Raw genomic sequence first — 16,839 nt, 5'->3', positions numbered from 1 at the left:
AACATTTTAGGGGACAGATGTCCACAAGTGGGAGTTTTTGTTTCCTTTTTTCCCCCCACTTATTTCCTGTATCTGACATATACCATAGCGTAATTCATGTCAGTAGTAGTCTCAAGACTTTGCCGGATTTGTCAGGACTGATTTTCAAGGAGCCAATTAGAGTGACAGGCAGTTGTTTGAATGACTGCATGGCAGAGGTTACTGCAGAAATGTGGGATGCCTGTGAGGGAAACCTTTGCTTCTGCTTGATTTGTCAGTGTCCTGACAGGCAGACAGACATAGAGATGGTAAGGGGGTATTTGGAAATTGGACCTTCAAAATGTTATGTCAATCTTTTTCTGTTTATATACCTTGATAACATTGTAGTAAAAAAAATGAACTTGAAACTTTGATGAGAGAAAACAGAATTAAAGGATTAGAAAATCCCAAAGGTTTGAAACAGTTTTGAGTTAACTTATAAAAAGGAGAGATATATCAAAGAAGAACAGATCAGAGCGTGGAACAAAAGGAAGAGGGAAAAGCAGAGGCTTGCTTAGGATGAAAATGTAAGCTCCGGTTATCACTACTGAATCTCAAAACATTAGAACAATGACGAAACTGCAGATTCTCTTTAAATGCATCTCATGGTGCTTTTCCTTGCAGAAAATAGTCCTAAAAGTTCTTATAGGAAATCAGGTTTAAAGTGTGTAGTGAGTTGGGTTTTAGAGTAATCCCTCTGTGTCACAAAAGATCAAAGAAATATCATCTAGATAGTTTTATTGATGCTGAGATTTGGCCAACAAAAAAACAAGTAAATGAGGATTTGTGGCATTGTAACATGCTTTAATTAATAATTAACATATTAACAAATGCTACATTTATTCAGAGTCTTAACCATTTCTTTTTTTTTTTTCTTGTGTTATCCAGTTGTGTGAAGTGCTGAACCCTACCACCATGCTGTGCCAGGCCCCAGAGCTGCCCATCAGCTTTGCTAGGCACCAGGAAGTACCTGAAAAACCTGATGAGTTTGGCTTTAAACTGGATGATGTACAGTCTCTGATGGCTCTGAACAATACCAACTTCATCTATTACCCAAACCCAGAATTTGAACCTCTCAGTGCCTCTGGGGTTCTGGAGCTAAAACCTGGATCCCCTATTATACTAAAAGTAAGTATCTGGAGTATAATAAGACAATTTTTATAATTAAATATGTGTCAGATTGCTTGTTAGAGACCGTGTCATTCTTTTTTGTACATTTTTGGTGAGAAACAGTAATATTTTACATGTTTAAATATATGGTAAAAATCACTGTAAATCTGTACTAATTACAAATGTGCCATTTACAGGGGCGTAACTTCCTTCCACCTACCAATAGTGGGAATGGCAAGCTGAACTACACAGTTCTGATTGGAGAGAAACCCTGCATGCTGACAGTGTCAGAAACCCAGCTTCTTTGTGAATCCCCTAACCTGACTGGCCGGCACAAAGTCCTAGTGAGTGACACTGCAAAAAAATAAAATAAATAAAAACAGACAGGGAAAACCCACTAAGCTGAGGATGAAAACACAGGCAGACCTAAAAATCAATTTAGAGTTTCAGAGACAAACATTCTTAATGTTCCTTTCTATCCATCCGTCTGTCCATTATCGTACAAGCTGTGGCTTTAATCAGATCAAATCAGCACTGCGGTTCCTGTTATTGCCCACAAGCAGACAAAAGACAAACAAATAACCCTTCAATAAGAGGAATTACATCCAGGAAAACTTAATAAAAATTCCATTGTTGGTTTAATGAGGGACCACTCTGATAAAGCTTTCCCTGATGTTACCACCACATGTCTGCATCCCAGAACCATTGCAAACATTACCGTAAGCAGCTAGTAGATGCAGTATTCAACAAATCTTGGTCTTTGATTTCAGAAATGTATGCTTTGTTTTCACCACTTTAAATTTAAGTATCAGCATCATGTTAATAAAAAAAAGGCTTGACTGTGGACGTACGTGACATGCGAGTTGTGTGAGTTGTTAAAGTCAGCTTTCTTTGTCCTTCTGTCACAAGGCACGAGTCGGTGGTATCGAGTTTTCCCCAGGTGTGGTACACATCACGTCCGACAGTCCACTCAGCAGCACAGCAATCATTGGCATCACTGCAGCTGGTGTTCTGCTCATCTTTTTCATTGTGGTGATGCTCATCGCCTATAAACGCAAGTCCCGTGAGAGCGACCTGACACTGAAGAGACTGCAGATGCAGATGGATAACCTTGAGTCACGTGTGGCCCTGGAGTGCAAGGAAGGTAAGAGATTGCTCATAACAGAGGTTTTTAATAGTTGAAGAGCAATTTTTTGCATAGCTAAATAACATTTTAAAACACGCAGAGATATTGAAATATTGAAAACTGAAAGACTACGTTTGCACCAGGCCCAGAAACACACATTCAAGCGACCACTTCCAATAAAATGTCTTTAAAAATTCCCGTTATGGGCTTCCGCCTACAAAACTCTTAAGTTCACATATCGCTATGCAAGTTTTTAAGTGAGTTTTCTGGCTCTAAGTACAAAACAGAACACACGTCAAAGTTAAACCTGTTGAACTTTGACTAGTCACGGACTCGGTTTTGGTAGTGAGTTATGAGTTGTGTCCTATCCAAAACATGGAAGTACCATCGAGCCTCTTCCAACTGTGAGTACGTGCGCTAGTATTGGGTAGCGGCAGCCCAGTGTGAACACTGTATATTTAAAGTACATTAATGACTGTCCATTGAGTGGGTTCTTCAATGTGCTTCTGTTTGTTTTGTTAAAAAGACATAAGTACGGACAGAAAAGTTTGTTTGGTTTTTCTAGCTTTTGCAGAGCTGCAGACAGATATCCATGAGCTGACCAGTGATCTGGATGGAGCAGGTATACCTTTCTTGGACTATAGGACCTACACCATGAGGGTTCTTTTCCCAGGCATTGAGGAACATCCAGTACTGAGAGATCTGGAGGTATGACTGAGCATTAGCTAATAACTATAAAGTCTGAGAAACACTGGATTTTGTTTGGTTGCATTTTTAGTAAATGTTGTCCTCAAGTAAATGGAAAGTGACTTTGAGAGTCTGCCAATATTGAATTCAAATTAGAATTTGGTCCCAATCGAGAGTTCCAATTAATTCCAGAGAGAAAACATTGTAGGAACTTTTAACAATTGTTGTCTTCAATCAAGCATTCCACACGTTACATGTCAATGTGTGCGTCTCTTTTCCAGTCTTCGTCAGATACCAGTTGCAATACAATTAGCCTTTTTGGAAATGAGAACAAAATGAACTAACAAATTAAATGTGTGGGTCACTGTAGGTGAAATTGCCATCATTGTGGTGTGTTGTTGCTGTCGGGTAAACAAAGCACTCCGACAGCTGACTACAAGCCTGCCTCAGACCTGAAATCAGGAGTTTGCTCTCATTAATAACTCTTCACTTCATGAATTACTGCCGTTTCTGTTTCCAGCTCGGGAACAAATTAAAAGTCAATCACATATGAAGAACCAAACACAAAAATTGAGTCATTTATTCATAGTTGCTGACATTGATAGACACCCATAATTGAAATGGTCATCTTATTCCATTAAACACTGATGGTTTGCCTCTTTTCTACCTTCAGGGTTACCCCCTTCATCCCTGATTAGAATTTCCCAGTAATAAGCCAAATTAATTACGGCTTAATTGGTATAAATATCTAACTATATGAGGTATATAATGTGGAAAAAGCCCTAATGGGAAAGAGAGTGGGCTTTCATTAGGCCGTTGATGACCTTTTAATTGTTATTGATGTGTTGAAAACTCCTGGCTCTGATTTTATGCTGTAGACAAAAAAGTCAGGGGTTTTCACAAAGACTATTGAAGGGATTACATTTTTAAATAATATTATTTGTGTTTCAATTTTTTTTTAATCGAGATTAAATTGACATTGCAGTAAAACATCACAAATGTGTATAAATTTAACAGAAAAAATCTGTTTCTTATATATATATATATATATGGTGACATTTCACATCTGTGTTCCTTTTTCTTTCCTGTTTTAATTTGCTTTTGGCATATTTACTGCCACTCTGTTTACAAAAACAACGTCAGCATTTTAGTTGTTTTACTTTTTTTCCCTTCACTTCAAAATTACATTTTAAATTTAGAAAAAAAAATTAGATTTTTTCATTAACACAATATTAACCAGATCATGCAGAGTAATCACATGACTATACAGGCTGAGTAAAGATAACATAATTATAAAACTATATATTTCTCTGCACCTAAAGACCCCTGCATTGCCTCTGCATGCTCAAAAACATGCCTAACTAAACTCAGACACATGCATAAATATAGGCTACACACTTTTTCAAGTAGTATGAAATTAGATTTGCAAGTTAACAAAAGCTCCCAGCAGATTACAAGTACCTCAAGGAAAGTTAAAAAGACAGAACATATGTGGGCTGACAGCTGCATTGGCTGCAAAGTGATCTCGTCTTACCAGAAGTGCTTTTGACAGATAAAAAAACGTAATCTCCTTAGGTGCCATTTATAAAAAAAATATGAAAAAGGGAAGCACATGTGTTAAGTCACAAGTATAAATAGTGCAGGGATGATAAGGGCGCAGACGGGGAAAATTCACAGAACTGCACTCACTTTCAACTTTCATTAATATGGAACAAGCGGCGCCATCGAAATAATAAACATTCCCTGAAGGGCTTCTCTGTTTTCCAGCTTTTATTTTCAACCTTGAGCAAAACTTGACTAAAGCTGAAAAGTATTAAAATCTTCTCTCTAAATTTCTCCTCAGTTCCATTTATACATTTTTTCTTTCCCTTTTCCGTGCAAACGTATCCGAAAATATACAATAAGAGTTCATTGCACATAAAATGTAGAAATATCTAGATACATTTTTTGTTGATAATATAATTTTTTATGTTTTAGATAAACTTGTAAACAATTGAATTTTTTTTAGTAAACGTTTTATAATAAATATAATTACTGTTTTTACTATTATTTTCTAAAATATCATAGTAGTAGGTTTAAAGGTTGTCATCTGGACTTGGTTTTTAAAGTTGAAGAGGTTTCACCTCTTATCCAAACGGCTTTGTCAATTGATGGAATCTGCCTGGATGAATGAGAATCTTCATAGACACTTTTCTAAAATATGTTTCAAGATCCATTCCGATTATGTTTTTGGTGTTTTAAACATCTTCTTGTGGCACTTTTCTGATGATGGATCACATATATTAAGATTTCTTTCTCATTTCCCTTGATTTTTACCAGGTGCCAGGCTACCGTCAGGAACAAGTGGAGAAGGGGCTGAAGCTCTTTGGCCAGCTCATTAACAACAAAATCTTCCTGCTGTGTTTTATCCGTACCCTGGAAGCCCAGCGTGGCTTCTCAATGAGGGACCGTGGCAATGTAGCCTCACTGATCATGACAGTGCTGCAGAGCAAGTTGGAATATGCCACTGATGTCCTGAAGCACCTGCTGTCTGACCTCATAGACCGCAACCTTGAGAGCAAAAATCATCCCAAACTGCTGCTTCGCAGGTAATTAGCAGGCTCAAAAACAGTTTAACTTGACTTGCACCGCTCTCTAACAGGTGGCCAGAGTTACAAAGCTGGCACTGGACAGTTAGCTTCGTGAGTGCTGAACACATTCAGCTGCTCTAAACCATGGAGCGGCTTCTTTAACTTAGGGTGTGGGATCAAGATGAAAGGTTTACACTGGTTATATCAGCTCTCATGAAGGACTGCATATGTTGCTCTGTGTTCTCAATCTGTGACATGTTTGGATTAACTCCTGTGACCTTGAATTGCTGGCTCACTGTCAGAAACCACGGGGCGCATTGCCATGCACATCATTAGCAAAATAATTATGATTAATTAGCAGTGAATTCAATTTCAAATGGCTCAAGAGGAAAAAAAATACTGTGAAAAAGTGAGAAAGAGAAACTGTGAAAAGCCCGCACTCTGGCACAATCACAATCCTCCCTCAGATTTGTAGTCAAAGCTTGAATGGCATGCACTTGAACACAGCACTGTTTGTGATTATGCTTCCTGCCTGCAGTGTTTGGTAAATGTGATGATTATGGATACTTGAGTAAACCATATTTTTCGCAACTGTTGTGTATTTGCGTGCATGCATGCACATGCATATCAACATGCTCATAGTTTTAAATGTTTTATTGCTGGGGGGTTGTCAGTCAAGTCTTGACACCATCAGAGGATCTGACCGGCATGTGATAAATTAAGTTGTCCATCTCATTTCAGTTCAAATTCGAATTCTGCCCGTGGCTTAAAACATTCTAACTGCCTACCAATAAAGACAAACACATGAACACAACAGGGATGTGCAGAGAGGGCTGAAATTAATGCTGCTCATTGTACCGTCCATGAAGACAGTCTGCATATTCTGCTCATGAAAGCATGTTTAGACACTTGATGGTGATGCAGAGAAAGATTATTGCCGTCTGGGCAGGAGGCGTGATTAATTGCTGTCAGATCTCAGGAAGTATTGTGCAGCTGCTAAACAATTGTGTAACTGCTGATCCTGGCAGCAGATGCAGCATAAGAGATGGCACACAGGGTAGAGATGGTCAAGGACAATAGAGAGTCTCACCTATTGAGGCATGGAGATAAGATGATGTGCTCTTTGTTTCCCTCTGTATTATGACTCACCAAAACTCTTTTTTGTATTAATATTATTCTTGCAGAGACAGTTGATTTCCTGATTTGAATCAAGGCAGCGCTGTTCAGACACAAGACACACTGAGAGTAGAAAAACTTGTGGAAAACGTCAGTCCATGCAGAATGCACTTTAAAGGAGAGCGCACACGTTGTATCAGGCTCCTAGTTTGATTTCCCAACTGTCACACACGTGATTGCAGCAGCCTCAACTGGGACTGCCCTCATCTCATTTTTCATCCTCAGATTTGCTTGTTAGTCCTTCAACAACCCAGTATGTGGCAGCTTTCCACACTGCATTGTGAACTAGCTTTTTTGTCCTGAAAAGCATCGGAATGTAGCTCCATTACAAAGTTCCCATAAAAGTTTTTTATTTTTCCTCACTTTAAAAACCCATTCCAATTAAAATAGTGTTTTTTTTATATTTTTTGCATGTTCTTTTCTCATGATATAAAGAAAATAAGCTAGAAATAAGCATTTCTAAGAATTTCTTTATGATAATAATAATAATAGATAAGATTTATCTGCGCTTCTTCTTGGTGATCAAAGTGCTTACAAATTGTCCATTATTCATTCACTCCTAATTCATACTTTATGCAAATCATTGTTAATCAGGGGCAGATGAAAAAATGCCTTTTGGAAACAGCTTGTAGCTGTGACATAGAACCTACCACAAGCCCCCTGCTCTGCTCCATTCTGAGCCATTCTGGCTAATAACTACCGTATTTTCCGGACTATAAGTCGCACCGGAGTATAAGTCGCACCAGCCCAAAAATGCATTATAAAGTAGAAAAAAACACAGATAAGTCGCACTGGACTATAAGTCGCATTTTAACTTTCACAACCTTATATGACACAATCATAGCAGACTGTTTATCTAATAATTTCACAGATTTTTTTTTAAAACTTATTTATTTATTCTTTTCATGAAGCATCATTGGCCAAATAATACTCTGTTTTCATCCTGTATTTGTAGAAACAGTTGTCATTTTTATTGCATTTCTGAATCTATGAAATCATTGGAAAATAGAATATTATGTGGTTAGCCTTCAAGATCTTACTGTAAAAAAAGTTTGCTGATTCTCTGAGTCACTTAACATACTCTTAACACTTAACATACCTCATACATCAAATTGACCCAGGAACATCATCTCTGTTCCTCACAAATGAACATAACAGGAGGGTTAACAATGTATTTATTTCAATTTATTTCTAATATAAGTCGCTGCGGAGTATAAGTCGCACCCCTTGCCAAACTATGAAAAAAAGGGCGACTTATAGTCCGGAAAATACGGTAAATGGCGCAATAGCTCCAATGTGGCTCCTCATTTTTGCTGCACCGGTAATGTTAAGGGGGGGTGTGGGGGACTGTAAGCTAGCAGGAGAGAGTGTAAAAAGATGGATGACGGGAAATAGAGGAAGGGTCACTCTACACCAACAGTCCAGCCCACAACTCAGAGGTGACTTTCTAAAAAACTCCTCCCGCTTTGCAGAAACTATGTCCTAGAAAATGACAGATTTTTTTTTTGTTGGCTAAAAACTGGATAATCATAATTACAAAAAAACTGGGAACACTTATAGATCAAAAGATGATCAGTGGGACTTTTATTTGTAGATTTGCTCATTTTGGATGTTTTCCTTTCTGCTCATTCTTGATTTCTCATCTGTTTGTCTTCCCTTTCTCTAACATTGCCACCTTTTTTTCTGTTCCCATTTCTTATAGTTGCTTCCCCTCAATCTATATCCTCTGCTCTTCCTCCTCACCCCTGCCTTCTTGATTGCTAAATCAATGCTTAAAGTGCGTAAGCAGGGTGTCTCTGGCACAGCTTCTGAGCATGGCTACTCGCTGCCTCCTCTTCCAAGTAGTCTGAGTGTGTCTTTTCCTCTCCACACACCAACACACATCTTTCCATCTGTCCCATCTCAACCTGTGCTGAAGCACAACCACCAGGCAAGCTAACTAACGAGAGCCTTCCACAACCATCTGTCGCATTCCTTGCTGCATTCCCCTTCTTTAACTTCTCTCTGAGCCTCATTCCTGTATCTTTCATTTTCCTCCTGATGCAACCCATCCATCTTCCTATCCCACTGGAATAAAAAGTCCCTCTGTAGCTTTAGGTTTTGTTAGGCTGCAACTAAAGCATTAAAGTAGAATTCATGATTCTGTCAAAAGATGAGAAGCTAAAGCTTGAATGCTAGTCACAACATTGCTTTGGCTCCACTGTACATAGGTGAACAGACCCGACTGCATAGTCATAAGGACAATCTCTCTTGATAGAAAATGACTTTTTGCTCAGATGTGAGAAATATGCAGAATAAATTCCCAGGCACATTTATCTGTGAGTGACAGCAGCAGGCCGTCATGGTGAGACTGTGACACACGATGACCTATCTATTTCAGCCATGCACCCGCAGTTGGGGTAAGAAAACAGGAAATGCTTGGATTTCAAGCTGATCTGCTTTGACACGTGACCAAAATCAGTCATCACACAGTTGACACTTGCACAAGAAAAGGACCTTGAGTTGGACCTCACATGAGTATATCACAAAGTTTTTGCAACATTTCAGTTAATTGTTTTCATTTAAGTGAAATAATGCTTGAATGTTTATATTTGTCTCTGGCCAAGCCTTCAATTCTGAAAAATGTTATTTAGATAATATAAGTGGGGGCTTCATTACCATTCAGACATCTGTAATCAAGGCTCTACTTCCTTTCTATTGTTTCCATGGGCCCTCTGACTGCTGGCCAAGTGGGTTAGTCAGAATGAGCCAACAAAACCGCAAATTTTGCTCGAACACAGATCGTGCTGTGTTAAAATATCAGATATCAGTTGAGGTTTGGAGATTGTTGTTTGTAAGTCACCAAGTCAAATTTGAGCACTGGATGTCAGAACAGCTCCATCACCTAGCAATTTTTATTTTTGTGTGCCATGAGTAAGAATGAGCGTAAAACGAAATGGTGGGCCTTTGCCAAGACCTCTTATTACTGCAGGGCTGCCACCTGCTGCCAGACGTACACACACACTCGCACAAAAGAATCGTAGGCGCACGTGATAATTTCTGAATACATACGCAGTGGGATTAATTTGTGCTTTTGCACACGGGCCTTAAATCACTCTCACACTTGTCTGGTCACACAGGCTTATAGAAAAAAAAACATCTATTCAAAGGGAGTAAAGAAAGTCAGTTAAAAATTAAGAAAAGGAAAGGCTCGGCTTAGCCAAGCCATTTATTCTTAACTCTTTTTTTTCTTTTGCCTTTTCACTACTCCCTTCTTCCTTCCTTTCCTGTGCACCTCCTCCTTTCTCCTTGCTCCTTTCATCCCTTTGATAGATGGGCTACATTTGTGGAAATGGAGAGGATTTGGATGTGTGTGATTACAGGATCCAGAGCAAGGAAGCCAGAGGGAGGGAGGGAGAAAGACAGCAAGGACACATGAAAGAAAAGATGAAAAGTGACCTTGTTGACCCTCGGATCTGTGGATGGAGACGGGGTGGGAGAGGCAGGGAAATAAAAGTGTAGGCACAGCAAGAGCCAGGAAGTTAATCCCCTCCAGGTGTTGTGCCAGTGCTGACAGGGGGTACCAGACTAACCCACTGGCAGATCATGCTTCCCCTAATGCCACAGTGTGGAGCCTCTTTAAGAGGCTGTCTGAATGGTGGGGGGAAGGAGGGTTACACGTGGCAACCGAAACACTAGGGACAAAATCTACACACACACACACACACACACACACACAAACAAGTCAATAGACACTAATCCTAAAACATTTATGTCTATGGTAGTTTTTCATTGAGAATATATGTGTGTGTGTGGGGGGGGGGGGGGTATTTATTACTACCTACACACTCCTGCTGCTGGCCAGAAAGGTTGCTGTCAAAGAATATCTGATTACACTACTGTAGTTATGCATGCGTATTAGTCATTCACAGGAGATCACTGGCACTATTGACCCCCGGTCGACACACACACACATCGTTTGCCATGCTAGTGAAGCATGGATGCCAGGCGGAGAAGGAGACGGAGATGTATTCATTCACTTTCTATTGTGCACGGATCGGGTTTTGGTCCAGTGAATAGGCAAGGGAGCGCCTCATAATAAGGCCAGTGTTATTACAGAGCTGCCCAGGCCCCTAATGACATCAATCCAGTGGGATCAAATAAAAGCTTTTAATTGCTTTGCCTAATATTAAAATCCCTGCCACCATTGCAGATGAGCTGCCCCCGGCGTGCCTGAGCATAAAAACCAACCAAAAGATTTTCCAAGAGGCCATAATATAGCAAGTGCAATGGCCTCCTCACTTCATTTCAAATGCATTTGTGGAGTGAAAGACTATTCATTAGCAGCTGTCGTCATTTTAAGCAGAATATTTTACAATGACATTAAATATGTATGAAGGTAAGATGAGCCCTGGGATTAAAAGTTCATTTTATTCTTTGTATCCGTTTGCAGGACTGAATCTGTTGCAGAGAAAATGCTGACCAACTGGTTTACCTTCCTCCTATACAAGTTTCTAAAGGTAAAGTCTTGTTTTTAGTTCCTAATTTCATGGAGTAAATAATATTACAATTAACTTGTAATAGGGGTAATACTTCTATGTTTTAATTGTTGAATAGTTTGATGTATTCAACTTTTACAAAAAGAAAAAAAAATGTATATTTTTAAGGCCTGTTCACACCGGGACGAATTTCGCCGGCGATTTAACCGCGTTTAACGCCTCGTGACTAAACAAAGGGCACCAATGAGAGTGTGCACACCGACGCAAAAAACGCCACGCGTCGAAAAAAAAAAACGAACCCGAGGCGTTTTTTTTTTTTGACGCGTCGCGTCGAAATCTACTCGACCAATGAGAATGGCGCTTTTGCTCACGTGTCTGGAGCTTCTGAAGTTACAGTAAAACACAACTTGGGGGCGCTCAAACACAAAACTGCCTTGCTGAGCACACATACCAGCGAAGAAGATAGACGCCAAGTAGCGTCTACACAGCCGCGAAGCAATAATGACGGACATTCTAAAACATCCCCGAACCAAGCACCAGTTGGAGCTACTGGTGCTTGAAATATTCATGTTTTCTTTGTTTGATTCTGACAAGCGTGTAAATACTTGCTCTCTTCTTCTGAGTGAAAAGCGACTTTAAGAAGCGTAAAGTTGCGCAGCGCCACCTTGTGTACAGGAGTATTTCTGTTTTACATTAAGCGCCATCTAATGTCAGGGAATGAAATTGCATGTTCACTCCACTCATCGTCAGCGAAAATCGCCTGGGTGTGAACACAAAAAACGTGGCGAAAAACGCTGGCGAATAACGCCTGGCGAATATTCGTCCCGGTGTGTACGGGCCTTTAGTTTAACTTTAAGTAGTTTTTGACATTTCTTAATGTTTTCATTTATTTTATGTTGTGTTTTTCCTGTTGTCTTTTTTTGCAGAATGTGGTTGTGTGGTGTTTTTTTCATTATCACTATTTTTATTATTTATTTTATTGATAGCACTTTGAGGTGTTCTGTAGCATGAAAACATCAAAAAATAAATTTGAAATTAAATTTAAGTTTCCTTAACCACAGTTTTAAAAATTACCCTTGAGATTCTGACATTAAATTGTCTTTAGGAAGATTAGTAAAAAGAGTGCTATTTCTTGTATTTGAATCTTACCGTGGCCAGAAAAGCTTAATGCACTGCAAATTATTTTAAAAAAAGCAGGTAACACCTGTTATGAAAACATAAAATCAAACTTAATTCAGTACCTTAGTGTATAATGTGCTACAAATATTGGCAAATATTGCAAAAACAATCGTACCACAACTTTAAGAAAACCTGATGTAAAAGTGTAACAGTGGTGCAAACATTAGACTGTAGCATTTGTTTTAAGCAGGTACAAAGACACAGGCATTTTTTTCATTCAAACTTGCTCTCAAAATTAGTTCTGACATTTTATCTCTTTCCCATCAAATACTGAAAGTCACTTTTTTTTTTAATGCTTGCACTGCATTGTCCACTCTATAACAAAAGCTTGCACAGCCATCAAAAATGGATAAAGCTGGCATTATTTATGTGTGAATTTCCTGAACAGTATGATCTAGTTGTGGTCATTCCTCCTGTCCTTACAGGACTGGATAGTCTCACGACACACTGAGACACTCAAAAGAGTCCTGCTCTGCATTTAATATAGCCACAATTTCTTTTCAAAACAGGACAAGTGTAGATATATCTTTCTTGCTGGCAGGGTATAGGCTGCACACAATGTGGGAGCGTCCTGCAGGCAAACAACAAATGACAATGCTGAAGTTTTGAAAACTCTTCTTATTTTGATCAGCACTCAGGGACTCCTCCTTTGTGCCAAACTCTGCTTGAAGTGCGTGCCTTCAATTTGAAAGAGCCATCACGCTGCTCATTCCAAACTTTGTTCTTTCTCCAAATCTTCTTGCAGGAGTGTGCAGGAGAGCCGCTTTTCTCTCTCTTCTGTGCCATCAAGCAGCAGATGGAGAAAGGCCCCATTGACTCCATCACAGGAGAGGCTCGCTACTCGCTCAGTGAGGACAAACTCATCAGACAACAGATTGACTACAAGACACTGGTAAGGGGTTCACCTGCCCTGGGGTACTAGGGCTGAAGGGAGATGCTTAATATGTTTTCAGGGACAAGAGGAGAGGATGGGGTGGTCATGGGTGGTCAGTCATGAGATGTGCAAAGGGAAACAAAGTTGTTGTTGTCACGCTTGACATGTAAGGAAAGGAGCAAAGAAGTGGCAACCTCAGATCCTGTGGAGGCGGGGGCTGTCAAGAAAAAAGGAAGGCTTCAATGCATCTTTGCACAAGCAGAGAAACAAAAGAAATGTCTCCCTGTGCCGTCTTTTGTTTATTACAACAATCTGTTCATTACCCACTGTGGTGGGTTCATTGAAAATCATGTTTTGAATATGTTCTTGTAGCATTTTTCTAACGATGGAAGACATTTATAAATAACATTAATTGCATTTCTGAGTGTTTCTTTATTCAAATTGTTAAGAATCAGGAGCGGATGAAAAAAAAACATTTGAAAAAGACTGTAGCTGTGAGGTAGGTCCAAGTCGGTGTGCCACAAACTCCCTTCTATGTTCCATTCTGATGCATCCACCTGCAGAGGTTTAGACCATTGACATTTTCGGTTTCCTCTTCTTAGCTGACATCAGCCTCAAAACTGTATGACCGGATGGCTCCGATATTGCTCGTCATTTTTGTTGCACCACTAGTGTAAGATTGGGAGGGGCTATAAGATAGTGAGAGAGAGTGTAAACAAAAGGATCATAGGAAATGAAGAAAGGCTGACTACCCAACAACAACTCAGTGGTGGATGAACCACTGCCACTCTCCAGAAATTATGTCCTAGAATATGACTCAGGTTTTTATGATTTTTCCTATAAACATCATAATCATAATTAAAAGACCACTGGGAATGCTTTTAAAATACATCAAAACATGATAAAAGTTGGACTTTAAAGATAGGAAAGTTCAAATATGTATATCATTTTTTGTTTATAAGAATAATTTGTTTTCAGTTATTGTTATATGTGTTCAAGTTTTTTTTAACCTTTTAAGATAGCAGAGAAAAGTAGTACACTTCAAATTTGGGGATTTACATCAATAACATCTTCTTCAGTGTCCATTATGAAGAAAGTATATATTTTAAAACGTTGTGTGATTTCTGGAGTGAATAATCTTTTGCTGCTGCTTTCTCACACTCTTTTGAAAAGCACAGTTATTACAACTCCATCTTTTTTTTTTTATTCCTCCTAAAGCTTGGACATTATTTTTTCCTCTCCCCATTGCACAGGTGGTGAACTGTATACACCCTGAGAACGAAAAAAGCCCAGAGATCCAGGTTAAGGTGCTGAACTGTGACACCATCAGCCAGGTGAAGGAAAAGATACTGGATGCCATTTACAAGAATGTTCCTTATTCACACCGCCTGAAATCATCGGACATGGACTTAGGTAAGAGTATTTTTTAATAGAAATCTATAATTTATAGGAATAAAAAAAGCATTCTAGAGTAGAAGATAAATAATTTTACAACTGTAATGATGATAAAACATGTGAAATAGTATAGTTCTGAAGCTGTTGATGACATGTCCCAGACTTTTTCTCCATTTCAAGTCAAAACCTTGTAGTAGAAATTTTTGTTTATCTCTGACTGGATTTAAAAAGAAAAAAAAGTTTTTATCTATTGACTTTAGAAAGGGCAACTTCCTTCAGCCCCCACTTTTTCTAAAGTACCAACCTTGTTAGAAACCTTTTGGGAATTAACTTCCCGCCTCAGTCGGCTCATATGTCTTTAGATGTTTATATCGATCAGCTCTTCTGTCAATGGGTGTCTGAGTAAGATCAGCTAATTAATCCAAAAGATACCATTGTTATTGTGATTGCTGACTACCACTGTCCACATGCTGTCACTGCACAGAACTTTATGGTTTGACAATGACAAGGATTTTTCCAAGCTTTTTTTTTTTCTTTCTTTTATTTTTTTTTTAGATTTACATAACCAACCTCAGATATTTATACCATCCAATGTGGAAACAGTATGTAAAAAAACAATAGTAAATAATCAGTTTAATGCTTTTGCCTGTTTTATTCTTGATCTGAAAAGATCATGAGATTGAAAAAGTGTAAATGTATATGCATATATAAATATATTAAAGAATGAATCAGATAAAGCTCACACTGGGATAAGAGTATGGAATTTAAAGCCAAATTAACAACTGCATTTGTAGTATTGTATAATTTGCTCTATTCCTGTAATCAGGTCCCTATTAACACTCTGAGCATGTAGATTCTTTTTTTTTAGATTGCTAATGTAATTAAAGATTTGCTGCCTTTTCTTCTGTTAATAGGAGCTGTTTAATTTAAACTGGTTTCTATTTGTTTGCTAAGCTTGCACACATTTTACCTTTTTAGAGAGCTGTCCTCTGTATACAAGTTGTAGATCTTGTGATTTTTTTTTTTGTGCACACTCTCACACATTAACCATCTGACTGCTGTGCCTTATGGTGATAATGAGAGTAAAGCATTATGCCTTTAATAAAATCAACCAAGAAGTGCTGTTATCCATGCAATTGCTTTTAATTTTGCTGTGCAAATGAGTTCTTCACAGAAATGGGTGATGATGGGGCGTCAGAGTAAAGCCATATGTGTGGTGGCACATGTTTACTAGTTGGATTACAGCTGTGGCATTGTGTTTCCTTTAGGCGAATACCTCCGTATTTCTATCCAAACCTTTCCTTTTCTCTGTTTAAAAAGCGAGCTAACACCCATTTCTCTGTTGTGTTTAGACTGATTAGAAACAACCAGGTTTGGAAATGAGGGCTGATTTCAATTTGCTCCATTTTTACCTCAAGTTTTTTCTCTTTATTTATTCCTTCCAGCCCTTCTATTTGCTCTGCGTCTCTTTGTTTACTGAGGCTTGACTAGAGACCAGTTTTCATTTGCATCTTTATAGGAAGATGTACTGTATAGACAAAAGCAGCAGGAGGATCTCTTTTTTCTCTCTGTCACATGTTCAGATCTCAACACAATTCTGGAGGATCCTCCAAAGACAGGCCTCATCATGCACCACTGTGATTGCTGCTTTGTTTTCCTGTTTGTGATCAGAATAGGAGATGACTGCATCTGACACAAGTGGGAAGCTCAACATGGAGCACACACCCAAAACATATTCATAAAACCTATGATGTCTGAGTCTGAATAGAGGAATCATCTGCCTGTGTATTGGTTTTTCAAGATAGTGTTAATGGTAATGTTGCAAGTGGGATGGGGGATTTTTCTTTTTCATCAAAGCTGCTGTTTGTTTTGCTGGTGGTGCACAGATGTGGAAACCTGCTGTTACCATATTGCACATATAATTTTGGTTGGGGAAAAAAAGTATGCAATGAAAAGGTCATTTTCTCATAGGTATAGGAATGCCACAATCTAAAGTTTGTTTTTTTATGCTTCTAAAGAAAACATTAAAGTCAGACAAACAAGGTTTTGCAATGTTGAAGTTGGTTTGTCAAGAGAGTGTAGTATTTTCTAAAAGCGTGATGCAGGTGCAGAAGAAAGTGTAAAATCCCTGAGCATGCCAGTATTAGCTTACCTATTGAAAAGTTCCATTCTTAAAACTGGAAGAGGAGAAAGGTGCAACTTGTTTCACATTTTCGTTCTTCATCT

At 38.7% G+C, this 16,839-nt stretch overlaps 1 protein-coding gene across 3 annotated transcripts in view; it reads left to right on the top strand.

The window, feature by feature from the left end:
* plxna4 (plexin A4) overlaps positions 1-16,839 on the top strand; it is a 259,710-nt gene that overhangs the window by 220,031 nt on the left and 22,840 nt on the right. For all 3 annotated transcript variants that reach the window (XM_078942272.1, XM_023952327.2, XM_023952326.2), the window contains 8 exons: positions 907-1,146; positions 1,326-1,472; positions 2,038-2,272; positions 2,820-2,962; positions 5,261-5,529; positions 11,120-11,186; positions 13,090-13,236; positions 14,472-14,631. In XM_078942272.1, coding sequence (XP_078798398.1) covers positions 907-1,146; positions 1,326-1,472; positions 2,038-2,272; positions 2,820-2,962; positions 5,261-5,529; positions 11,120-11,186; positions 13,090-13,236; positions 14,472-14,631 — 1,408 coding nt within the window. The remainder of the gene's footprint in view (positions 1-906; positions 1,147-1,325; positions 1,473-2,037; positions 2,273-2,819; positions 2,963-5,260; positions 5,530-11,119; positions 11,187-13,089; positions 13,237-14,471; positions 14,632-16,839) is intronic.

This window comes from Oryzias latipes, chromosome 23 (assembly GCF_053564925.1).
Source record: "Oryzias latipes strain Hd-rR chromosome 23, Olatipes_Hd-rR_3.1".
Taxonomy (NCBI): domain Eukaryota; kingdom Metazoa; phylum Chordata; class Actinopteri; order Beloniformes; family Adrianichthyidae; genus Oryzias; species Oryzias latipes.
This window is presented reverse-complemented; position numbering and strand designations above follow the sequence as displayed.